The sequence below is a fragment of the Polypterus senegalus genome, chromosome 10 (genome assembly GCF_016835505.1).
Source record: "Polypterus senegalus isolate Bchr_013 chromosome 10, ASM1683550v1, whole genome shotgun sequence".
Taxonomy (NCBI): domain Eukaryota; kingdom Metazoa; phylum Chordata; class Cladistia; order Polypteriformes; family Polypteridae; genus Polypterus; species Polypterus senegalus.
In genome coordinates this window covers 18,181,066-18,208,013 of record NC_053163.1, presented here as the reverse complement: position 1 = coordinate 18,208,013, position 26,948 = coordinate 18,181,066, and the positions used below count along the sequence as shown (strand labels likewise).

At 42.6% G+C, this 26,948-nt stretch overlaps 1 protein-coding gene across 2 annotated transcripts; it reads left to right on the top strand.

The window, feature by feature from the left end:
- Nucleotides 1–266: 266 nt before the first annotated feature.
- josd1 (Josephin domain containing 1) lies at nt 267–25,517 on the top strand. Of its 2 annotated transcripts, none has more exons than XM_039765401.1 (5): nt 267–369; nt 6,397–7,969; nt 17,989–18,117; nt 18,229–18,423; nt 24,896–25,517. In XM_039765401.1, exons 2-5 carry the CDS (start codon nt 7,761–7,763, stop codon nt 24,996–24,998), a joined length of 636 nt encoding a protein of 211 aa, XP_039621335.1. In that variant the 5' UTR covers nt 267–369; nt 6,397–7,760; the 3' UTR covers nt 24,999–25,517. The 2 variants fall into 2 exon arrangements, with proteins under 2 accessions (XP_039621335.1, XP_039621336.1); XM_039765402.1 differs by lacking the exon at nt 267–369 and adding an exon at nt 415–954.
- The last annotated feature ends 1,431 nt before the right edge of the window (nt 25,518–26,948 follow it).

Sequence of the window (26,948 nt, the reverse complement as noted above, 5' to 3'; positions counted from 1 at the left end):
ACTATAATCATGTTTTTATGCAGGCTGAAAGCCGCGTCACTGGCTGACGTTTGTTGTTTTTTTCTTTCTTTACTTGCGCAAAGTCCACATTATTTACGGCTCACGAGACTGTTCTGCGGTGCGTTTTAATTAACTAGAATACGACTCTACCGTTTAGCGAAGGGCGGGGTGCGTTGGGGCAATGGGAAGCGAGCGCGAGAGACATGTTGTTGTGCACACACCTGCTCGGATTGGACAGCTCATGGCTCCGCCCCAGGAAAAAAAAATGAGTGACGCAAGGCTGTGGAAGACGAAAGCAGAGAGCGGTGACGTTACGTGCAGCGTGTCGCCAGAAGCTTAGCTCAGGCACAAACTAACAAGGCAGTCAAGGTAAGACTATTGCCACAGGGCTATCGTCCAGATTACTGGGATGATTATTATTTGGTTTTGTAAAAACGCTTTAGCGTCACGAAAGATAGTGGAGCCTAACAGCAGTAGCTCCACTGACTGCCGTCCTCGTAAAGTCGTACAGGCGTTTGCTTTGGCCAGTCCTGTTTCAGGAAGCTATCCCGTGGGGGAGACGTAGTGTCCCGCACTGCAATCCGGGAGGGGACTACCCTGGGGAGGGTGTTATAGCAGCCCCGGGGGGAGAGGAAGGTGCACCGCGCGTGCCTCTCGCGTGGAAGGAACAGCTGCTATGTCGGAAGGAGTCCTTGAGTGAAGCCCCCCGTTGTGTGTCGTTGAACTGGCATTCGAGCGACTCGGCGCTGGGTGGAGACCCTTGATCCCATCAGAAGAACCACGTTGCCCGAGGGTGCCAACTGAAACGCGTCTGCCGGCGGGCGTTTCAGTAGTGATGTGCCGCGAGGAGCTCCGTGTGTTGGCCGAGAACGAGGAGCGACGTGGCGCAGATAAGGAGGAGAAAGAGAATACAACGACAGGACAGTTTGGAAGTCCGATTCTTTGTCAGTGCAGGTTTGTAGTCTTGTGCAGTTAACAAGCGGCTCGAGTGACTTGGGGAGGTCTAACGGGCATGGGAGTGGGTTTACTTTAAAGGCTAAGTGAGCCCGAAGGAGCGTTCCCTAAAATCTGTGAAGTCTCCGCTATTCTGACATAAACGAGCCTCTTTGCTCCTTAAATGATTAGACGGCCAGTTATCATCTCGTCGTTTATAGCGCCTTTCATGGTGAAATAGTTTGGTTTATCACATTTATCTGCTTAGAACTTTAGAAATGTGACAAACGAGAGATCATCATTCAGTCCGTCACGTTCGTTTGTTGTGCTGACCCAGTATCTCATCCAGGTATTTCATAAAGCTTTTCAAAGTCTGCTTCAACTTCGTGTCTGGTTAACTTGTAACGCAGTTCATGTTATTGTAAGGCCAGTCCTGACCAGCTTTGTGGTGCCCTTGATGCCACGGAAAATGTTGCTGCTGTGGGACGGATCCTGTATCGCTACCGTTTCAAGATTTATACTTACATTTATTATACGTATTATTTTAGCCACTTAAAGCGCTTTACATAGACGGTGGCAAGTCACATCAACCACCACCCGCTATGTGCAGAATCCAACGAGATGATATGGCAGCCAGGACTCTGATCATACATTGGCTGTTAAGGGGAGAAAGAGGTATTTAGCCAATTAGATACAAAGGATGGTTAGGGGGTCGGAATAAACAAGGTTATGGTGGGCAATTTAGCCAGGCTATCAGGATACACCCAACTCTTTTCGAAAGATGCCATTAAGATCACAGAGGTTTATGACCTCGGTTTTATATCTCATGTTATGACACTGGGGTATTGGTATCCACACACAGACCACAGGGTAAACACCCCCTGCTGTCTTCACCAACACCTGTCAGTACCCCCAGCTTTTTTTTTTTTTTTTCCCCCTTTATGGTTCATAATGGTTCATAAATGTTGGGGCCCAAACATACTCCAGGTGGATTACCTGTTCTGAAGTGCAGGTGGTATAGCTGCTGGGCACGACCTTCACTTAGACCAGTGGCCCCTTGTGTCCTACATCATGAAGACCTCCGAGAGGCTGGTCTTTTTGTAAATCATGAGCCATCATCTGAAAGACCACTTGAACAAAAAGTGCCATAGGGAGCATGTGCAGCAATGTTCATTATGGCACTCGGTTTTGCCTGCATTTTCTCCTCCACTCCTACCTTCATTGGGTCCAGGGGTGTCTCACAGCTGAGCTTGACACCTTAATCGGCTTGTTGATTCTCTTGGCCTCTATGGAAGTGAGGACATCACAGCTTAGAAAATGACTGTGGCCATCACAGAGTCACAGAACATGGCAGTCAGGGCTGTTATGTTTGTTATATTCCCCAGCTTCTGTAAAAGGTAAATTTCACTTTTGGGACTATCTAGCTATCTATCTATCTAGCTATGTAGCCTACTATACTAAAATATCCATCCATCCATCCATCCTACTATATACTAAAATATCTATCTATCCATCCATCAATCCTGCCTACTATACTAAAATACAGTGGTGTGAAAAACTATTTGCCCCCTTCCTGATTTCTTATTCTTTTGCATGTTTGTCACACGAAATGTTTCTGATCATCAAACACATTTAACCATTAGTCAAATATAACACAAGTAAACACAAAATGCAGTTTTTAAATGATGGTTTTATTATTTAGGGAGAAAAAATCCAAACCTACATGGCCCTGTGTGAAAAAGTAATTGCCCCCTGAACCTAATAACTGGTTGGGCCACCCTTAGCAGCAATAACTGCAATCAAGCGCTTATGATAACTTGCAATGAGTCTTTTACAGCGCTCTGGAGGAATTTTGGCCCACTCATCTTTGCAGAATTGTTGTAATTCTGCTTTATTTGAGGGTTTTCTAGCATGAACCGCCTTTTTAAGGTCATGCCATAGCATCTCAATTGGATTCAGGTCAGGACTTTGACTAGGCCACTCCAAAGTCTTCATTTTGTTTTTCTTCAGCCATTCAGAGGTGGATTTGCTGGTGTGTTTTGGGTCATTGTCCTGTTGCAGCACCCAAGATCGCTTCAGCTTGAGTTGACGAACAGATGGCCGGACATTCTCCTTCAGGATTTTTGGTAGACAGTAGAATTCATGGTTCCATCTATCACAGCAAGCCTTCCATGTCCTGAAGCAGCAAAACAACCCCAGACCATCACACTACCACCACCATATTTTACTGTTGGTATGATGTTCTTTTTCTGAAATGCTGTGTTCCTTTTACGCCAGATGTAACGGGACATTTGCCTTCCAAAAGTTCAACTTTTGTCTCATCAGTCCACAAGGTATTTTCCCAAAAGTCTTGGCAATCATTGAGATGTTTCTTAGCAAAATTGAGACGAGCCCTAATGTTCTTTTTGCTTAACAGTGGTTTTGCCTTGGAAATCTGCCATGCAGGCCGTTTTGCCCAGTCTCTTTCTTATGGTGGAGTCGTGAACACTGACCTTAATTGAGGCAAGTGAGGCCTGCAGTTCTTAGACGTTGTCCTGGGGTCTTTGTGACCTCTCGGATGAGTCGCCTCTGCGCCTTGGGGTAATTTTGGTCGGCCGCCACTCCTGGGAAGGTTCACCACTGTTCCATGTTTTGCCATTTGTGGATAATGGCTCTCACTGTGGTTCGCTGGAGTCCCAAAGCTTTAGAAATGGCTTTATAACCTTTACCAGACTGATAGATCTCAATTACTTCTGTTCTCATTTGTTCCTGAATTTCTTTGGATCTTGGCATGATGTCTAGCTTTTGAGGTGCTTTTGGTCTACTTCTCTGTGTCAGGCAGCTCCTATTGAAGTGATTTCTTGATTGAAACAGGTGTGGCAGTAATCAGGCCTGGGGGTGGCTACGGAAATTGAACTCAGGTGTGATACACCACAGTTAGGTTATTTTTTAACAAGGGGGCAATTACTTTTTCACACAGGGCCATGTAGGTTTGGATTTTTTTTTTCTCCCTAAATAATAAAAACCATCATTTAAAAACTGCACTTTGTGTTTACTTGTGTTATATTTGACTAATGGTTAAATGTGTTTGATGATCAGAAACATTTTGTGTGACAAACATGCAAAAGAATAAGAAATCAGGAAGGGGGCAAATAGTTTTTCACACCACTGTATCTATCCATCCATCCTGCCTACTATACTAAAATATCTATCTATCTATCTATCTATCTATCTATCTATCTATCTATCTATCTATCTATGTTATAGTGTAATGAAAATTGCATAAGTAGGTCTTATAGATAGATAGATATTGGTAAAGCGGGTCTGTACAGCGCCCCAAACCTAACGCAGACGGGCACAAAGACACAAGTCCAAGCACATGCTTTTTATTTTTCTTCCCTTTTTAGCACACAGTGCACAAATCACCAAAGCCATATTGCTCAGCCCCTTCTTCTTTTCTCCTTCTCTTCTCTGCCACCTCCACTCCTCAATGCAAGCTGTGTCCTCCACCTCCCAGAATGGAGTGAGGCGTCCTCCTGTATAGTGCTTCAGGTGCACTCTGATCTTTTCCCGGCAGCACCCCCAAGTGTAACGGAAGTGCTGTAAGGGCCCCCCGGAAGTATTCCATGTGTTCCCGAATCCTCTTCCGGCAGCACTTCCGGGTTTGGTGGAAGTGCTGCAGACCAGAGCTCCGGAACTGTCCAAGCGCCCCCTGGCAGTGGCCACGAGCCCCAGCAGGGTTGAACTTCCAAGTTCCAAGCCCGCGGCCCCGATGCAGTCGAGGGGGTTTGCCCTCTCGTGTTCCAGGGGAGGTATTGCCCTGAATATGTCCTCTCATCACAGGGGCGTCCCGGCTTCCACAATATATACATATGTACTTGTTTATTTACCTCTTTAGTTACTGATATTTTACGTTGTTTCTCTGCTCTCTGATTGCTGTAGTCATTTCATTGTAATGCAGTTTATCCAATTATTTATAAACTAGATGCGTAAGCCTATGCTTTAAAAATCCCAGGCTCCTAGAAACCATGGATTTTGGCACTTCAATCAATCAATTGCCTCACTTGTGTATTAGCAGCCAAGCAAGTTTCTCCTTCCTTGGAGGTTTAATTTTACTGACGTGTTCGCCTCCGTTGTCTATTAGCGGCTAATTGAGTTTCTCTTTACTCTGTGGTTTTGTTTTGCCGATGTGTTCACCCCCTTTATGTTTCAGCGGCTAAGCTAGTTTCTCTCTCCTTGGAGGTTCCGTTTTGCCAACGTGCTCGCCTCCGTTGTCTATTACCAGCTATGTCCTGTGAGGTTTTCTTTTGCCGATTATGTTCGCCTTGCTTGTGCATCAGCGGTTAAGCCAGTTTCTCTTTCATTGGAGGTTTTGTTTTGCTGATGTGTTCACCACCTTTTGTCTATCAGTGGCTAAGCAAGTGTATCCTTCATCTGAGGTTTTGTTTTGCCGATGTTCTCACCTCCGTTGTCTGTTACCAGCTAAGCGAGTTTCTCCTCCTCGGACCTTTTGTTTTGCCGCTGTGCTCGCCTCAGTTGTGCATCAGCGGCTAAGCGAGTTTTACCGACGTGTTCGCCTCCATTGTCTATTAGCGGCTAAGCAAGTTTCTCTTTCCTCTGTGGTTTTGTTTTGCCGATGTGCTCACCTCCGTTGTAAATCAGCAGTTAAGCGAGTTTCTCCTCCTTGGACCTTTCATTTTGCCGATGTGTTTTCCTCCGTTGTCTGTTAGCGGCTAAGCGAGTTTCTCTTTCCTCTGTGGTTTTGTTTTGCCGATGTGCTCACCTCCGTTGTCAATCGGTGGTTAAGTGAGTTTGTCTCTCCTCAGAGGTTGAGTTTTGCTGATGTGCTCGCCTCACTTGTGTATCAGCGGCTAAGTGAGTTTCTCCTCCTTGGACCTTTCATTTTGCCGATGTGTTTTCCTCCGTTGTCTATTAGCGGCTAAGCGAGTTTCTCTTTCCTCTGTGGTTTTGTTTTACCAATGTGCTCACCTCTGTTGTCAGTCAGCGGTTAAGCAAGTTTCTCTCTTCTCGGTGGTTCAGTTTTGCCGATGTGCTTGCCTCAATTGTGCATCAGTGGCTAAGCGAGTTTCTCCTCTGAGGAGGTTTCATTTTACCAACGTGTTCGCCTCTGTTGTCTATTAGCGGCTAAGTGAGTTTCCTTTTCCTCTGTGGTTTTGTTTTGCCGATGTGCTCACCTCCGTTGTCAATCGGTGGTTAAGTGAGTTTGTCTCTCCTCAGAGGTCGAGTTTTGCCGATGTGCTCGCCTCACTTGTATATCAGCGGCTAAGCGAGTTTCTCTTTTCTCGCCGGTTTCACTTTGGCGACAGAGTCGATTTCTTTGAGCTTCATGCTGTAGTCTCGCACTTCCCAGCCGGACAGACTTCCACGCATAGACATTTATATATAAGATGTCCCTTTATGTTGCATTTTGTTATATTTCCTTTTATAGTAAAATCCTGTTCCTATTTTTTTTTCTTTTTCTAGGAGAAGTGAACCTTGGAGCTGAGATTGCTGAGTGACGGACTTGGCCTTGCAAATCTCCCAGTGGCTTCAGACGAGCGATGGGCCAGAATGAATGAACACATTTTGGCTCCACTTTTAAAGCCATTTCCATCTGTTATCGGTGCACTGCACAGACGTTGAGCCAAGAATACAGTTTTAAGACTTGGACGTCAGCAAGAAAACGTTTTTTTTTTTTTTCTTTCTTTCATGGTTTGTGGGATTGGTTTGCCGGAATATTAGCAACTAAAACTTTCTGCTGATTAAATAAACCTTTGAGAGAGGCCTGCTTCATTTCTCGAAACAATGGTGAAAAGTCGTAAAATCTAAAAAAAAAAAAATTAGATGTAAATTTGCCAAGATTGAGGCCCGTTCCTGCATGTTGTTGAAAATGCTTATCATGCTGCACCAGCCGAGGAGGAGGACTTGTAATGTTTAATGAGTGAGTAATGAAAGTGGATGGCTGACTGTTTTGAACTTCTCACCTCTGCTTGGGTAATCGGATTTCACCTTTTATATAAGTGAACTGCAGCAGCTTATCCTCAAACCTGACACAAGCGTACTTTGTTTTTTTGGGGTCTCTGATGATTTTTTTTTTTTTTTTTACGCCCCAGACATTGAATTGAGTTTGCTTAGTTGGGGTCCGCACGTTTTCCAGAAGACGCCTTTGGAAACTCGGAACATTCATTTGAAGGATTAAGAGATGCGCCAGGTCCACATTGTGAAGGCCGTGCCAAAAGACACAAATGCACACGTTTTGCAGACCTCCCTGACGGCAGTTTGTCCTTTTTGGGTGGACTTCTTGTGCCCCTGTCATTCCCGTTTTGCAGCCCTCCATTATTTCTGACAGAATCGAGTATTTTGAGCACTACATTATTTTGTTTTTTTTTTTTCTGAATGAATCTGTTTTGAATGCTGATTGTGTTGCAGCTTTTTTTTGGGGGAAAGAAAAAAAAAAATTCCATGACTGTAGAAAATTGCAGAAGAGGAGGAAAAATGTAAACATGTGAGGGGGCTGGGATGGTGGGAGGTCTGGCCAAGTAAGCATTCCTGTTGGATCACATTTTGTGGGCATTGGCTAATTTTACCGCAGTGGCGCATTGAGGGTTTTTTTTTTTGTTTTTTCTGCTCCTCACTTTTTCGTTTTTTTTTTTTTTTTAATACTTTTAATACATCTTTATTATGCCAAAGAAACTTCTAGAAGGCTCGCAGCTGTTGAACGATCCTGAAATTCTGTGTGGAAAAGCGTAAAGTTCCAGTTGGGGACGACTTTAGAAGGCCAAACCTGCTTGTTGTTGTTGTCAGTGCCTTCCTTTCCCTGCACATGTGCTTCAAGTGAAGGCCAAGTGATGGGTAGTGCTCCGGGGCCTGGCAAGGGTCTGGGCTGTGTACCCTGGCGGGTGAGGAAACTGAAAGCCAGTGCCCATGTCCCCCTCTCTACGCACACCATCTATCACGAGAAGCAGCGCCGAGAACTCTGTGCCTTGCACGCTCTCAACAACGTCTTCCAGGATGGAGCTGCATTCAGCCGAGAAGCCCTGCAGGACATCTTTCAGAGGTGGACCTTTTTTCTGCCTAATATTCTACCATACTTATATATATATATATATATATATATATGCACACACACACACACACACACAGGGGGTCCTTGGGTTACGACAGACACAGTTGTGTTTCTACAACAGTGATGTAACCTGAATTTTGGTGTAAGTCCAAACACACCCTAGCCTAAGTTACTTACCTATCCTAACACATTTGCAAAATCATAATCTAGAACATAACACAACTAAGCCAAGGAAAAAGGACATAAATATACTGTATAGGGTGGTCCAGATCTAATTATGCAATTTTCATTACGCTATAACTTAAGTTTATCACACAGAAAATCACCCTAAAAATCCCGGACCATCCAGAAGTGTGCGAACTGACGACATGAAGAATTGTCTTCGCGCTGAACTGGAATCGTCCCCGCATAAATCAAAGTCATCCAGACGATCTGGATCTGCATAATTAGATCTGGACCACCCTGTACTGTACACTGTACTGTAGGAACAGAAAAAATGAGTGTAAAAAAAAAAAATCCTTACCTTTATTCCTTCTCATGTCTGGTTTTTATGGGAGTGAGTGTTGTAAACTCGAAACGTTGTATGTCGAGACGTTGTAACCTGAGGAAGCCCTGTATAATGGCTTTAAAAAGCCCGGGGTCCTAGAAACTATTGAAATCGTCAGGGGGAAAAAAAATTTAAATGTAGAGATGTCAGGTAACTGAAAGGAAATCCTCTGGATGTCTCTCTCCTAGGAGGATTTGTTTTGCCGACGTGCTCGCATCGCTTGTGTAGTAGCAATAGAAGGAAAAGTAAAATGGAAACCGTTTTGCTGATGTTCGTGGATAAGCAACTTTGTCTTTCTTCTGAGGTTTCGTTTTGCTGACGTGTTCGCCTCGTTGGTGTTATAGGGGCTAAAGTGAGTTTTCTGTTCCCTTGGAGTCGGAGCTCTTACCCCGAATTCCACCTCTCACTTCCAGGACGGACAGACATACACACACACTTCCACACGTAGATGATATATAGACATGCACACACACAAAGTGAGTGACAAAAATAACCGGATTGATAAAAAAAAAATATATTGATGAATTACAGTATTCTAAACATTGTCACCTTCTCTATACTCCCCCTCACAATCTCTACTCCGTCCAGACATATCCTCCATTGATTGAAACCGTGCTGGAAGTCTTCTTGCTTGAGACTCCACAACAGGCTTACCGTTTCAGTCTTCAGTTCATCCACTGAAGAAAAATTACAGGGCGCTAAATCGGGCGAATAGGGAGGATGATCGAGGACAGGAATGTTTTTGTCAGTCAAAAACTGCTTTACGGAAAAAGACAGAATTTGTGAGAAATTGATGTTGATTCGCTGCTCGATATATATATATATATATATATATTTTTTTTTTTTCCCCACCTGACATTATCGCAGCAACTCATGTAGCGATTGTTGTGCAAATACTGACTGGGCTCTTCACAGGATATACCTAGCTGGTCGGCAGTTTGAGAGGGCGTGTAGGAGGGGATATAGTACTATGAATTCACGTCAAGCTGAATTCCAGATGGTTTCCCAGGAAAGTCCCAAGCGCAGTCCAATTATTTTTGTGTCTCGCCTCATCTACAAAACAGGAAAACTGTAAACATCATAATACGAATGGCATATCAAGATCTCCTTTGGTTTCTAATGTTATCCGTGAAAGGTGTGCTACATTACCTTTCTTGTTGCATGTTAAAATTGTACATGTCATTGCCTTGTAACCAATCGCCATTTTTCATGTTAATGCATTTGACTTCATCGTTTCTCGGTGCTAGGATTGCCTGTGTACTCATTTCTTCTGTTGATAACCCTTCGGGATGAAATTCTTCAATAAGATTTGGACATAATAAGTCTTCTTTAATTGGGAACTTAAAGTGAGGAGAATGTAAAAATTTATACAAGCTGAGAGCGCAGGAACTGTGTCTGACAAAAGCATTCACACGATTGAGAGGTGAGAGGACCGTGAGAGTGGGCCTTTAACCGGATATGGTTGAGCGGAGGGTGACTTGAAAAGTCTTGTCTCAAGATTTTCTTTTATAATACTAGGGGGCTTCGCTCGCCAACCCTCGGGTTTGGTTTACCGGATATACAATTTAAAGAGATTGATAGTTTCATGGGAATTGTTACATATGCATTATTTTCACTTTTATTTTAAAACTTTTCTAAAAACAATACTTTATTTCCGGTCCCAGGCGTGGTTACATCTCTTTCTCGCAGGACGTATAACGCTGCTCGTGTTGTGAAGAGGGTGCGGCTGAACTCACGCTAAGGAGATTCCATCGGATCATCTGCTGGCGAGTGGCCTGTTCTGCTTGTCTCGCTGCCCGACCACTTCAAAGCCTGTACAGCAGCTGTCCTTTTGCCACTTTGCATCTCTGTCGCTCGCGTTGTAAAGGGAGGGCAAAGGTTAGTTTGGCTGAACGCACGCTAAGGAGAAGCTGCGTGTTTTGCTTGTCTCTTGTCGTTGTTTTAAGAGCTGAGCGCACATGAAGCATGTCTGCCAACAGCAATCCAAGAACTGCTAGGTTAGATGTCTGTGGACTTGTTTTAAATGATGGCTCACTGCCTTGGCTCGCGTGACATTGTAAAAACAATACTTGTCCTTTATTTCCGTCCCCGGGCGTGGTTAAATCTTTCTCAGGACGTATAACGCTGCTTGCTTTGTCATGGAGGCTGAATGCTTGCTAAGGAGGTGCCGTCGGATCATCTGCTGTCTTTCTACTGCTGTCGTGCTGCTCTCAGTCTTCCATGCTATACTCCACCTTCCCTCAATCGGACCTAACAGTCACTTAAAACAAAAAAGGCTTCAACCTGGCTGGGATGCTGCAATACTTTCGAATTTTACTGCTTTCATATTCTTTACCTTTCTCTGCATGTGTGTCGTGCCATCGTTTGTTTGCACCTTTCGAATTCCATTGCTTTCATAATCTATCTGCCTTTTTTTCCTCTCCAACGCTTTTGGGTCTCTTTTTTCCGCACTGCTCTTTCTTCTTTGCTTAGTCGTTGATGTTTCATCTAGAACGTATTGTCTTTATACGCTTTATATGTGCTGAGAGCATAGGATCTGTGTGTGCTACGTACCTTTACACGACTGAGTACTATTTGATATTGTTTGCATCTCGCGGGTCTTTTAAGTGTCTTCTGAGAACATCCGAGACGATCACATCTCGTTGGCCTGCTTTTCCTTTCCTGGATTTTTTTTTTAATGATTTTTTTTTTTGCCTCCAGCCTCTTAGTAATATTCCAATTTTCATTTCTTCTTGTCCTAATATATGAGGCAAGCCTCATTGGGTATTGTTTTGCCTGTGGAGATGACTGGTTTAAAAACTACACTACGTCACCTCGAGCAAGCCTTGAAGCTTCATAACTTATGACAGAAAACAAAATGGGGCTTAGCAGTGCTAGTGCTCAGTGCTCTGTATGTTTTCAGAATGAAGATAGATAGATAGATACTTTATTAATCCCAAGGGGAAATTCACATTCTCCAGGAGCAGCATGCATAAAGAACAATATTAAATTCCATGATAGACAGGAGCCTGCTCGGCACCCGTCACACTGCCACAGATGTCAAACTGTCCAGCTCCATGCCTACAATAGAGCCTGCCTTCCTCACCAGTTTGTCCAGGTGTGAGGCGTCCCTCTTCTTTATGTTGCCTCCCAGCACACCACCGCAGAAGAGGCCGCCACAACCGTCTGATAGAACATCTGCAGCATCTTATTGCTTTTATTATTATTATTATCTTATTGAAGAGAGAAAATCACATGAGAGGTGAGCCCTGGCAGGTATAAACGACAGCTTTGCTGTGACACTATGGGCCACTTGCAGTATATCATACTGGCAGTGGTTAAAACCAGACTGTGTAGTACGGCTCTGAAAGGAGGTGATCCTCCAGTCTAAGTGCTGTCTCGGTGAACACCAGCACAAGATCAATCTCAAGTTTAACTAATCCTAGCTAGTCTTGGTTTGGCGTCACACTCTCCTCTGTTTCGTCCGCCGGCCATCTTGAGTTGCCTGGTCATGGCAGTGTGTCAACGATTAACGTCTCGCCCTTTCTTTGTGCTCCCTAGATATTTGAGTTGTTTGTGTAGAAGCTTGTGGTGCCATGAGCTTTGTTGGAAATTGCACCTATATAGAAACTGGACTTGTTGAAGTCCAAATATTTATTTATTTTATTTATTCCCCTGATGCCATGGTTAAGTCATTGGATTTCCCCAAAGACAGAAAGGGCACTGGCTCTAAAGTTGTCGTCTTTCCCAACCAGTTTTTCACAGACTCGTCTGTTTGCAGTCCACCCTTTGGTTTGTGGGTTGGGTGATCCCTTCCTTGAATTTAATGTGAGTGTCTGAGCGAGGGGATTGTGGTGGTCCACCCTTGGGCTTAGGGGTTGGGTGATCCCTTCCTTGAATTTAGTGTGATTGTCTAAGCGAGGGAGGGAATTGTGGTGGGTCCCCTCTTGGTGAATCGAGTGTGATCGTCAGGAGTAGGGACATGATCCATCAAGCCTATCCGCCGATGCTTTCCCTTCTCGGTGAATCGAGCACAATTGTCAGAGCCAGCTGGCATTTGAGGAGGTTGCCCAGTCCCATCCACGTTCCATCCGTGATGCTCGCCATTGTGAGTCGATCACAATCATCGGACCGGTAGATGGGGTCTCATTCAGGGTCGGCCATGATTCATCTGTAATGGTGCCGCTGACAGTTCAGCGTGGTCATTGGAGGATTGAGGGTCAGGGAGAGGGGGCTTCTTCCAGTGTCGGCCATGGCCTACATGTTTTTAAATTCAATTTTAAAGGTAGGCCTTTAAATGCGGTTACAGATGCACTCCCAATTTACAGAATGGCTCAGAGACTTCTTAAAGTCATGATTTCAATTTCTGGAATTTTCCAAGAGGTTTACACAGATGTTCAAATTAACGTTGACCCATTGAACATCGACTACCGTAAATAAAGGCTGAAATGAATCTTTTGGGTTGAATTTCGGCATTACACTTCTAGAAAAAAAGCAGATACCCTAATGGGCTTAACACTGGGAATGCATGGTAAGATGGCAGGTGTGGAAAGCCTTCAGTCTGGGTGGATGGAAATCTCCGGCCTCTACTGTATGAACTTGAGTTGTTTATCCAGGGTGGTTGTCTGGCAGGACTTTTTTGTGGAAACTCTCGTTGTCTGATAAGGTGAGGCTGCAGGGGATATCAACATGGCCGAAGATTTTGTTGCAGGCTTGTTAAAAGCTCATCATTCATACTTTCTCAAAAAAAGTAGCTGGCCACCTGTGCGTTGGCTTTCATTCATCTATTCAAAGGAAGTTCAATTAGATATCATCCACCTTGTTCATGTTATTGAGAAGGAACAGCACAGTGGGACAGACTCCTGGCTCGGGTGTCCACTCGGTCACTGCCTGCCTGTGTGCCATTTCCATTTCCATGCACACCTCTGTCATGTTTGGTCTGCGTATTCAGAGATTTATTTTTGTTTTGCACCCACATACTTGGCCGGGAGTGTGAGTTGGACTGCCATCTCACCGAGGTCTGTTTCCTGTCTGATGCTTAATTTAATTCAAAGCTGGCAGCAAGTTGGAGAATATTAGGAAGACCCGTGTGCTGGTGCAGCTTCCCGCATTTCCTCATGATGCACTTCCTTCACAAAGCTCGTGTTTCGTTAAGCGGGATTTTTTTTTTTTTTTTAAATGATTGTCGTATTGCTGGTGTCTGATGTCACCATACCACTCTTATACTGTCGTGTCAGCATCATTGCACTGCCTTGGCTGCCTTTGACTTGCACAGTAATAGCCCGTGATTAGTCACAGCAGGCATCTCTGGATGGCACTGTGGTTCCCATCATGTTCTCACACCTCACTTTGTTGTAATCCCACCCGTTCTCCTGGTGATAGGATACTCGGTTACAGTCCTGGAAGTCCACAGTGGCTGGAGGTTTTCATTCCAACCAGTTTTCTAACAGATAAAGAAACTGAGGATTTAATTCTATGGCTTGTTTGTGCATTTCTTCCATTTTTATGAAGTTTCTCCAGATGTTTTGTGGTCTTCATTTCTCTTGTCAATTATTCAAAACATTTTATTAACACAAATGCTTTGAGATACTTGGGTTTAAATGGAAGCACGTTAGCTGGAGAGCTGGTGGCTCCTTTGTCATTTGCACCTCAGTATTAAGGGGTTGCTGGTTAAAAAAAAAAAAAGCAAAAACACGGGCAACTAAAACATAAATGCAGCAGTTAAGGCAGGGGTTCCCAAACTCGGTCCTGGGGACCCCACTGTGGCTGCAGGTTTTTATTCCAACCAGCTTCTGTTTTTAATTGGACTCCTGGGCTAATTAAGTGATGTGTTATTTCCCAAGTTCAGTGTTTTTGGGAACAAAATAGAAATTAGAAAAGCAAGTTTGGTTAAAAAAAAAATAAAATAAAATGTACCAAGCAGTTATATGGGAATTTTTATAAAATAATATTTTCATCTTGATTTTCATTCTATTTTTTGCCAGGTGTTCTAATTGTTTAATTAATCTAATACAGGTATTTACTATTTATTGGGTCTGATGCTAAAGCCTTTACTTATTCAGCATTGTCTGCCTGACTGTCTGCTTAGCTCATTTTTAATTGTCATTAATAAGATACAACGAAGCACAGAGAAAGGGCAAAATAGAATGAAATCAACCAGAGAGAGTTAAGCATTTGAATACTGTATATAGCAATGTTGGATATCTCTGGGTCCACGGTCCTTGAGGCTGATCCTCCAATTAGCTGTGAACCACCCAATCTCACTGAGATGGCACAGGTGGTGAACCAGCGGAGGGGAGGAAAGGCTGCTGGGATCTGTGGTATTCGGGGTGAACTTCTCCAGGCTGGTGATAAGGCTGTCCTCCTGGCATTGCAAGCAATCTTTGCTTCCATTTGGGAGACTGACGTTATCCCAACTGACTGGAAAACGGGACTTGTCGTCACTATCTGGATTGCAACATCTACAGGAGGATAACACTGCTCTCGGTGCCGGGTATGGTCCTTGCTAGGGTCGCCCTCAATGGGATCCGTGATCACTTCCTCACTTACTAGCGACCGGAACAATCTGGTTTTACGCCTGAGAAGTCTACCATCGATCGCATCCTGGCACTGAGGGTTCTCGTGGAGCTCAAACGCGAACATCGGCAGAGTTTCTTTGCAGCCTTTGTCGATTTTCGGAAACCGTTCGACTCAGTTGATCAAGCTGCCCTGTGGGACATCCTGAGGGTTTGCGGGATCCCCTCGAAGTTGCTGGATATCATGGCCGGCCTGTGAGTGCTGTGCAGAGTGAAGGAAGGACCTCTATGCTTTTCCCAGTTGATTCTAGGGTTCGTCAGGGGTGTGTTCTGCTCCTCCTCTGGTCAATGCTTGTATGGACTGAGTGTTGGGCAAGGTCGTGGGGTCCAGTGGCTGTGGGACATCTGTTGGTGAAGAAAGACTCATTAATCTTGACTTTGCTGACGATGCTGTGATCTTCGCGGAGTCAATGGAGGCTCTAATCAGGGCGCTCGAGAGACTGAGCGAGAAGTCTGAGTGTCTGGGCTTGTAAGTGTCCTGATAAAAACCAATATCCAGGCCTTTAATGACCTCTTCGGCACGGCCATTAGCAGTGTGTCTGTTTGAGGAGAGACTGTTGACCTCGTCGAGAGGTTTACTTACCTTGGCAGTGACATTCATGTCTCTGCTGACTCTTCCTATGAAGTCACTAGACAGATTGGGAGAGCATGGGGGGGTCATGAGGTCGCTGGAAAGGTGTGTGTGGCACTCCCGATATCTATGCAAAAGGACGAAGGTCCAAGTATTTAGAGCCCTGGTGCTTCCTGTCATGCTATATGGTGATGAGACATGGACGCTATCCAGTGACCTGAGATGAAGACTGGACTCCTTTGGTACTGTGTCTCTCCGGAAAATCCTTGGGTACGGTTGGTTTGACTTTGTGTTGGTCATGGAGTCCTGATTGAGGCACATTACCTGCATTGTGAGGGAGCGTCACTTACGGCATTACGGCCATGTGGGGCGTTTCCCCGAGGGTAATCCAGCTCTTAAGATACTCATTGTTGGGGACCCAAGTAGCTGGACCAGGTCAAGGGTCGCCCACGTAACACCAGGCGGCAGCACATAGAGGGTCATTTCCAGAGGGTGGGACTGGACCACGTGTCTGCCTGGCAGGTTGCCAACCAGGATCCCGAGCTGTTTTGTCGTGTAGTGGGTGCGGAAACACACTGTACCAGTGCATGCTGCTCAACTTGACTTGATATAGCAAAATCAGAAATATTTCTAAATGTCTTATAAATGTAAGCATCTTGCTGCTGTGCTTTTCTGAATGAATAATAAGAGAAAAATAATACCAGCTAATTAAATGAGCTCAGTGTTATCAGGTGTTGTCTCCGATTATGAATCTGACTGGAACAAACTTAACAAATTCAGCAGGGGATCAAATAATTATTTCCCCCACTGTAGAGGTTGTTTGAGGCCGTGAAAGTCAATAACCCGTTCTTTCATTTTGTTGATGTTAAGATGCAGACTTTGCACCGTGAAGCCAAGTTCTCCTTCCGACGTCTCTGTCCCATCTCCCTTATCTATACACTCCCACAAGTGCAGAATCGCTCCGTGTTTGTTTTTTTTTTCCACCCTTCCCTCAATTCTGACCAGTCTTCCTGTCCATGCCACTTAGACGCACACCTATAGTTTTTTGCTGTCACCACCATGATTCATCGTAGGGTTAGTATTAGGCTGGTAATGAGCAGGGCCTGGTTTTCACCAGACATATTGCTTGGAGTTCTGCCCGAAGAGTTAGTTTTGTCTCATCAGACCAAAGAATTGCTGTCATGCTGTCTGAGTCTAAGCGAACCGTCGTATGCCTTTCTCTCCTTGTAGCCATAAACGCCTGCTCGATGGAGTGTTGCTGAGATGATTGTCCTTCCAAGAGGTTCTCCCCTTTGAGCAGAGGACTTCTGAAGAAGCTCTGTTAGAACACCATTGGGTCTTTGGTCAACTTCTTGACCTGGTTAGTCAGTTTAACTGGATGGCCAACAGTAGGAAGAGTCTTGGAAACACTCCAAGCTTTTGAAAAGGTTGTTGTAATCTCTGCCTGACCACAGTGTTATCACAGAGGTCTACAGAGAGTTCCTTGGACTTTTGAAGCTCTGTTGGAGTGATGGTTGGGTTCTAGCTCATCTCTAAAGTCCAAGGCCCTTTTTCTCCCGAGTAATCAATCTGACCAGATGGACAACTCTAGGAAGAGTTCTGGTGGTTCCAAACTTCTTGGGGAACACACGAAAGTTTTAGAAGTGTACAACCTGTCCTTGAAATGTCTGTAAATAAAATGATGGACCAACCATGCCTAGCTCAATGGAGCATACCGGTGTCTGGTGTGGTGTTTCCGGCAGTTCACCAGATGTATGATATGCACACTTGCCAGCCACACCATTATAACACATCCTTAAATAAGGACTTAATAATAATAATAAATTTTATTTATATTGCGCTTTATATTTAACAATCTCAAAGTGCTACAAAATAAGAATAAATTAACAAACAAGATAATCTATAGAAATAATTTAACAAAAAACATTATATAAAGTTATTATATAAAATATAAATAAAATATTTAAATATATAATTTATTTATAATATAAATATAAAATATTTAAATATATATTTATAATATATAATATAAATATAAAATTATATATAAAAAAACAACTTCACTCTGTCAAACTCAAATGCTTGAATTATAAATTTATGTTGGGAATAATTGGATTTGGAACAATTTAATATTCCCCAAAGTGGTGCATGTGGTTGCCGATTTTCAATAACACAATTGCGACTGGCATAGAATGCTAGATGTGCACCTCCTGCTTTATTACAATACACGCAGTGTGGCAGTTATATGCCACCTGTAGGGTGTGGGCACTAAAGTTTAAGTGGACTCGATCAACAAACTATAGTGACCTTTATCTATGACTCACTTTTTTTTTTTTAGGTTGTCACCGAACACCATGGTGACGCCTCACAAGAAAAGCATGCTGGGAAATGGGAATTATGATGTGAACGTGATTATGGCAGCCCTACAGACGCGAGGCTACGAGGCGGTGTGGTGGGACAAAAGAAGGTAAGCATGGCCTGTGTTGGGCTCAGGGGGACTTGGCATGAGTTGGGTCACAGTTCACTTTGTTTTTTTTTTTTTGGCTGTGGTTTAATCACCGCCGCTCACTCTTGACAGGGATGTCAGCACTATCTCCTTGCCTAATGTTATGGGCTTCATTCTCAACGTCCCCTCAAACCTGTGCTGGGGTCCACTGCGTCTTCCTCTGAAGCGGCAGCACTGGATCGGTGTACGGGAGGTCGGGGGAGTGTTCTACAATCTTGACTCCAAACTGAGCAGCCCACAACACATCGGCGCAGAAGATGAACTCAGGTGAGCGGTTTGTTCCCAACTTGGTGGCTTGTGTTCATTTTTAACCCCTTTAATCGGGGACCTTTTTTCAGTAGTTACTCCTATTCTGCCTATAGAAATGGTTGAATTTTGCTAGAATATTATCTAATTGACATTCAAGTTAAATTGTTGGAAGAAAAAAAAATTTGAAATACAAACAAAATTATTAAAACATTTTCTGCTAGCAACAATTAGCTAATTTCATGTTAGGCTTTGCCCCCTCCGCTTTGCTCGCCACCAAACCCTGTGCTTGTACTTCGCGCTAGCCTCTTTGTGGTTCTGCCGCTCGCGTATGAGGATACGGATGTACAATTTACTAACTATTTTAAATTATAGAGCGTAATTAACCATATTAAAAAATATTAAAACATAATAATTTGAAAGTACTGTACATTATGTTTCATGTTGCGTTACGAGTTATTCGTTGCATAATATGATTTCATTCTGTTTGGCTTTGAAATTAACAGGCAAATACTTTTTAAATTTACATTTTTACTGTAAAACTTAAGTAAAAACAGTTTTTTGAATTAAATTTCATCAATATCACATTGGATTTTAATTCTGTGTTTGGACTTTCATCGTGACAACGCCACGTATAACAGCCCGTGAGTGAATTTCGTTTCTTTCTCTCTATTAAATAAAAAAACTTTTTCGAATGTTTGGCTCTGAGATTTGTTAATTGTCTTTGGAAAAGCTATTCTAATGGGAAACTGTTAACGTTTTAATACAAATGGCATATCAAGATCTTCTTTGTTGTCTAATGGTACACTCTGAAGATTTGCTACATTACCTTTCTTGGATACATCCTTCTTTGTACAGTAATTCATGCGGAGGAAGACCGGACGGTGTTAACGGTTGTAGATATTCTTCATGATATTGTAATTTGATGTTTTCATCTTCCGCACCATCACCATCAACTGTTTCAGCAGAGTCTATTGATACGCATTTAACCAATTTGCAGTGTAACCGATCAACATTTTGGGTGTTGATTCATTTTAACTTCATCTTTTCTGTGTGTTAGGGTTGCCCGTGTACTCATTTTTACTGTTGATAACCCTTCGTGATTAAATTCTTCAATAAGATTTGGACACAAATCGTATGTTTAACTAGGAACTTAAAGTGAGGAAAACATTAATATTTCTAAAAAGCTGAGAGAAATGTGTCTGTCAAAAGCATTCACACGAATGAGAGGTGAGAGGACCTTGTGCCTGGTTGAATATGGCTGAGAGTGGGGTGTGACTTGAAAACATCTCATGTTGATTCGCGGGACTTGATGAAATCTTCCAAAAAGTCTTGTCTCGTCACAGGATTTTTTTTTATTATAATAGAGCAATATGTTTACACTATGTACAAATTTGCCATTTTTCGCTTAGTACTCTGGTTATGTGTGGTATACACGGAAGCACGGAACAGCGCAGAATGGAACATTGCAGTCTCTGCCGCAGTATATTGTTTCCCTTCTTTTCTTGTGTGACAGACACGCTACACGTCTCTTATGGGATGTCTGCTCAGCAAGCAAACAAACATCTCTATTATCTTTCCACGTCAAATCCATCAAATTATTTCTGAATGCAGCGGCAACTTTTCCCAATTTAGATTTTTTCATCATCACAGATTTTGGCAGGTCCATTCTGTTTAACTTTCCTGTTCCAACCGCATCAGTTTCCATCAATTTCAAAAATTCATAGAGCTTGGGAGTGCTGTAGTAAGTGTCTAGTCCTATCAGACAACCCTGATTCAGTAGCTTCTCCGCAAGTATTGGCACAATCTGCAACGGTTTTGTAAAATTACCCACATCAACCCCTCGTATATCGTTAACAAGTTCTGAATCTTTTCCTGTGTACAACAACAACGTTTTTTTTCTATAGCACGTTCTCATACAAATGATGTGCTTTACAAGATGAAGAAAGGAAAAAAAATATAAAAATTTGGCAATGCTTATTAACAAAGAATAAAGTAAGGTCCCATAGCCAAGAGGACAGAAAAAAAAAACCCAGAGGGCTGGAGAAGAAAAACAAAATCTGCAGGGGTTCCAAGGCTATGAGACCACCCAGCCCCAGCTAGGCATTCTGTCTGACATCAATGATCTCAATCAGTCCTCATGGTTTTCAGGCTTCATGCAGAAAAATTAGACGATTGATGGTCATGTGGATATCTGGCCTTCAATCCAACAATGTAGGGACTGCATGATGCTTTGATCAGGTGGTGATGCAGATAGGCACCGCAGAAAACTGGAAAAAGAACAGCAGAGAAAGAAGGGGTTAGTATGGATTGTGGAACCATGATAAAAATGATAATTAAGTGCATATACAGAATATCAGGCTTTCTAAAAAAAATGAAGCTATGAGAAAACCATATTAATGTAATGGGTTTTTAACAGTTTTTTTGAAGTGCTCCACCGTATTATCCTGGCGAATTTCTATCGGTCAGCTATTCCAGATTTGAGATGCATAACAGCAGAAGGCAACCTCACCAATTCTTTTAAGTTTAGCTCTTGGAATTATAAGCAGACCTCCATTCGAAGATCTAATGTTCCGATTTGGAGTGTAGGGGGATGGGCAATCTAAAGTATAGGGCGAAGCGAGATTATAATAGGCTTTATAAACCATAAGCAGTATTTTAAAGTCAGCTCTAAAAGGCACAGGTAACCTGTGTAATGACATCAAAACTGGTGTGATATGCTCAGATTTTCATCATCATATTCCACACGTATTCACTTTTTGCCTTACAAAGCCTATAGCGGATTCCATCCCAAAATATGATCATTTTTTCGGAATGTATACCTTCCACCCTAGACCGCCTTTAAACTTTCATCGATCGAAAGATCTCCCACCGGAATTCAACTTCGAGAAAAATTTCAAATGCAGTGGTCAATGAAAGGGTCAATTTTTATCCATCTTTTGAGAAACTGGTCTGGCATCACTATTTCCTTCATTATCAAATAATAGGTAACACACATCGTAATTGCTACAGAGAAGGTACAAATCTCAAAAAAGGAACCAAAACACGGGCAAAACTACTAACAGAATTACCACTCGCAAAATAAGAGCGGTAATCGAAGACATTTCAAATGTTCAAAACACGCATGCACACAATAAAAACTGCTAAGGTACACAGTTGAATGAAAGATGTTCACCCACCAAAAATAAATGCCAAGGCTAAATCCATTTCCCTTTAGAAATGTGACTTGGGGCAAGTGAAAGAAAAAGTACCGATAGAAGTTCTTTGGTCTTGAAACTACCATAAAATTTTCACCCCAGTAAAGGAAGTCTGTACCTCTGCCACTATGACCACCGAATTCAAACAAAATCACACTAGACGGCAGGACCATGCAGTGCACAGAATCCAAGGAACCCCGTCCATAGACGCGTTCCCCTGAGGAGGGAAAAATCTTTTTATTAAGCGCGTCTATAGACGCTCTCTCCGATTCAGCATTGTCTTCGGAGCACGTCTGATTCCTAGAAATTTTTGCATTTGACTGACTGGTAACTTCAAGCTGGACAATTTGTATGTGTGTGCATTGTTGATTTTGATGGATGCCTTGGGTCGTTGTCATGCTGACAAATGAAGTTCCTCTTCATCTTTAGCTTCCTAACAGATGCTTGAAGGATTTATGTCAAATTTGACCGATACTTGGAGCTCCACCCTGACTAAATCTCCAGCTGAAGTAAAGCAGCCCCAAACCCTGATGCTGCCTCCACTGTGCCTCCCTGTGGCTATGGTGTCCTTTTGATGATGTGCAGTGTTATTTTTGAACCAAATATACCTTTTGGAATTATGGCCAAATAGTCCAACCTTGGTCTTATCAGACCATAATACACATGGTTGTGGGAGACTGGGTATTCCTTTTTGAGAAGTTTTGCCAGGCTTGGATGTTTTCATTGAAATGGACAGTGAAACCGAAAGTGATTCTGATGAATCCAAAAGTGTTGCTTGTGTTTGGGTTTCTGTTGACCCAGCTTCAAATAAACCAACACCACCTCGTTTTGATATTGTGGGGGCAGCCAGGAGTAAAAGACAACTTTGACAGCCAAGATCCCCTTACTGGCTTGAAGGTATTTTTTGCTGCTGATGATGATGTGATCGAAAAGAATTGTTGTTGAGAAAAAACGTTATGCTGAACAGAGCCACTTTAATTGATGTCGGGTGATACTAAAGACTATTTGAGAGGATTGGTTGATTCTGAACGCAGCCACATCCTTGATTATTAAAGGTGGTCTGCACACCAATGACACCAGCTTTTGGTAGGATTTTGTTTTTCTGTTTTCACTAAACAGTTTCTGGTTTGTTTTCACCTTCTTTGTGTAGACTGCTGAACAGTGTTGGGTCAAATGACTGTACAGCTAAGCAGTTTTCCTGTTCAGAGATATAGCACACAGAAGACATTTTGACAGCATATACGATATTAATATCATCATTATTATTATTAATAATAATAATATTCATTTCATATTATTATTTGTGTCATTTTTCACACTTCTGACTTTTAGTGTTTTGCATCTTTTACAGTTGAAAGATGAGATTTAATAAAAATATAATTTTTCAAGATAAATTTTTTTTTGGTTGAAAAAATGTAATGCCACGGAGGTTATTGCTTTTGAGATATATACATATATATATATATATATATATATACACACATACACACACAGTGTATATATATTTTTTTATTACCCTTGTCTTGACTGATACCTTTCAATGAAGAGTCCTGCTCTTGTTTTAAAAGTTCTAATGTTGCAACCAAGAGGATATCAGAATGATCCTACAAGGAACAGTCAGACTTTATCTAAGCTCAATCAGAGCCACTTTTATTGATGTTAGGTGATATTAACGACTATTTGAGAGGAGCCTTATTGTGATTGGTTGATTCTGAACGTAGACACATCCTTGATTATTAAAGGGGGTCTGCACACTGGTGACACCAACTTTTTGTAGGATTTGTTTTTATTCTGCTTTCACTAAACAGTTTGATTTGTTTTCACCTTCTTTATATAGATTGCAATCTCTCTCTATATAAAATCCAATGTCTGTCTGTATTTCTGTCCAATTTTTTTACAAGAGCACTACTTAACGCATTATGATCAGGTTTTTTTCTATAATTTGCTTGAACACTCTGGTTGATCTTGTGACTTCTTTCATCGCACGCTAAGTATCACAGTTCGTTTGTGATACCGATTTATTTGCACGAATCCAAAAGAGAGGCTGCGGGCCGAGGCGAGGGAGGCTGGGCCCAGCTTACTCACATGCCAGCCTTGGGGTGTATCTTACATCCGCTTAGCCACTGAACGAGAGAACTTCTTAACAGATTCAGATCGGGCTTTTTTCTATAATTTGCTTGAACATTCCAGTTGATTTTGCGACTTCTCTAATTGCGCTAAGAATCAGAGTTCGCTTACAGGAGCGATATAGTCGCCTTAATCTGAGACAGAGGCCGAGCGGAGGGGGAAGCGTGATGTCAGGAGTGGGGAGTCGGACCGGGCCCAGCTTACTCATGTGCGAGCCTCGAAGCATACCTTTGCCTCTGCTTAGCTAGTGAACGAGAGAACTACTTAACGTATTTAGATCAGTTTTTTTTCTATAATTTGCTTGAACATTCCGGTTGATGTTGTGATTTCTGGAGTCATGTTAAGAATCAGAGTTCTCTTGCAGGAGCGCTATATTTGTACGAATCTGAGAGAGAGGCTGTGGGCCAAAGGCGGGGGCGACCGGGCCCTCATCACTCATGCACTCTCTTGCCTCGATGCATACCGTGCCTCCGCTTAGCTAGTGAACGAGAGAACTACTTATCGTATTTAGATCAGTTTTTTTCTATAATTTGCTTGAACATTCCAGTTGATTTTGCAACTTCTGTAATCGCGCTAAGAACCAGAGTTCGCTTGCGTGAGCGATATATTCGCCTTAATCCGAGACGCAGGCTGCGGGCCGAGGGGGTGGGAGAAGCGTGACATCAGGAGTGGGGAGCTGAACAGGGTCCTCCTCACTCACGCGTCAGCCTCCTTGTGAGTCGGTCTGCCTCTGGCCGTGTTTTAGCGTACCTTGCCTCCGCTTAGCTAGCGATACCGGTTTGTTTATTGATTTTTTTTAAAGCCTGTCCCGTTTCACTACTACTTGGGTAGAGCCGCGTGGGATGGCTAGTTTTGAATTAAAGGTGGAATAAGTTCTGAGAGTATTTATCTTGGTTTTATGTTTTTATTGCACAAAATGTGCGATTTTCACAAGGGGGATGTAGATTTTTTTTTATCTCCACAGTATTTGGTGTGTGTATGGGAGATAGTTAACCGCATGTGTATTTCAAGTATTGCCCCCGGCTTATTTCTTTTATTTTTTTCATGTGGTAGTATGTTTGGAGGAAAAGCTCATTTTAACAGAAGCGGCTTGTTTTAATGTCATTAATTTAATTTAAATGTTCACTGCTTTCTCTGTTAAACTCTGTTCTTCTACTTCTCCTGGGCAGGAAGTTCCTACGGCACCAACTGCGAGGTAAAAACTGTGAGCTCTTACTGGTGGTTCCAGAAGAGGTGGAGGCTCAGCAGACTTGGAGGACAGACGTGTCGTGAAGAGCCGAACAGAGCAGAGCGCCGCTCCTGACAGCCATATCCTGACTTTTTGAATTCTTTTTCTTTTTAAGATCCAAGTGGTCTAGCAGCATTGCTCTTGACTTTATATATTGTGGAACAGAAGGTAAAAAGTTTTCATTTTAGGCAGAAACCTGGAGGTCGTGGAAAGCCATTAGTATGGATTCTCTGCTTAATGTCCATATATATATATATATATATATATATATATATATATATATGGACAGTATTTTTGTTATTGCCATTTACTCTCCTGTTGGATGTGGAGAAGGGAGGAGGCAAAAAAAATCAACTACCTGGATTTCCTTTCCTAATATTTCTTATTTGTACACATCTTTTTTTTATATTCCTTTTTGCTTCAGTTTATCGATGGAACAAACGCCTTGAAGATGTTTGACCCGCTGTGAGCTGCTCCGTGTTTTTCTCTTTGGTGTCCATCCTGATACATCAAGTGAATTTTTACTGTTTTGTGGATTGTACACTAATGTGTTTTCTGCTGGGAGGCTGAAAGTAGGATTTGATTGAAGGGGGGAGTCAAATGGAAGAGGATGCAGAGGGGGCTCCCGTTTTACTTGGAGAAAGAGCAACGCTTTCTTCTGTTGAAGGGAAGTGGAGAGAGTCGAGACCGCAAAGCAGTGTTTCGTACTTTATTTGCTGCCGACATTCATTATACTCGGGTGCGATGTTTCTCTTTGTGTTTTTTTTATTTTGTATCATTTTGTAGTAGAAGCTATCATGTTTGAGTTTCTGTGTACAAATGTGCTCCTTCCACACTTGCTCCCAAACGGCTCTTCTAATCAGAAGATCACATTTCCTTGTTATGTCCGCCTTGTTTGCATTCAGTTCTTAATGGTGAATGGCCGCGTTACTAGGAAAGACCATTGAAACACTAATGGCTTTGCAGTGAAGCTGGGTTGGATGGGGAAGTCTGCTGAGAAACGAGATGAGGGAGAGAAGGCATCCAGAGGAATATTGGATTTGATTTACGCCAAATGTGCATTATGGGAAAACGTAAAAGAAGGGACAGCAGTTCGGGTGAACTGCATAAAGACAGCCATAGTGATTCAGGGTTTCACCAGCACAACCTGGGGACAGGGAAAGGAAGACAGTTGTCAAGTTTTGTCTGCAAATAGTAGATGTGTAAATACGCTTCACCAGCACAAGGTCAGAGCTTGGAGAGCAATGTGTTGAGATGTTCTTCTCATCGTAACATATCTTTTGTATAATGTTGGTCTGTGTATCCTCTTAAATCAGGAAAGGTATGGCTTATGGGAAGGGATTAAAGTTGGCAGCACGTGTAGAGTGAGGTGTGTGTGTGTGTGTGCGTTTGGCAAATGGAGGCCAGCAGAACTGAATTTCTCCACCCAGCCTCCTTTGTGACGGTAACATTCCTGGCCGCTTCCAGAAGCTGCTGTGCACTTCAGTACCGCGATAAGAGAGGAAGACAAAAGTCGCATATTGAAGAGGCGCTTCCTACAAGACGAAATTCCGGTGAGGCCGTCTGCTTTTGGACCTCGACTGGTGAAAGGAACCGCGTAGATTTCAAGTTTTCTGTGTATGCGCTTTTTGGATTTTTTTTTCCCCCCTTCTTTTGAGTTTGTAACCTCTCTCTAACCCTTCACTGTTGGATGACTTGTTGTATAACAAATTTGTGTTTCTTTAAATTGTTATTCATTTCTCCATTTATATTTGTTATTAAAATTTGTTGAAACACTAGTGGTTTTCTGTAAAAAAAAAAATCTTTTTGGATTCTATGCAAATCCTTTATGGCTACACCGTGGTTCTGACAGAGTCATCTATGTTATATATACAGTTTATTCTTAACTGGCTAAGTGATTAGTAAATCATTTTTTAAAAGTTACCTACAACACTCTGACACAAAGTTAGAGTCCTCAGAACATTCTAGTAGTCAGGTGGATTCCTCAGAACATT

What these genes read in the sequence shown, in the direction of transcription:
- josd1 (XM_039765401.1), top strand. Translation starts at nt 7,761, where the DNA reads ATGGGTAGTGCTCCGGGGCCTGGCAAGGGTCTGGGCTGTGTACCCTGG. An exon ending in CTGCAGGACATCTTTCAGAG is followed by an intron (nt 7,970 to 17,988) that starts GTGGACCTTTTT and finishes TTTTTTTTTTAG; the next exon opens with GTTGTCACCGAACACCATGG. An exon ending in GGCGCAGAAGATGAACTCAG is followed by an intron (nt 18,424 to 24,895) that starts GTGAGCGGTTTG and finishes TCTCCTGGGCAG; the next exon opens with GAAGTTCCTACGGCACCAAC.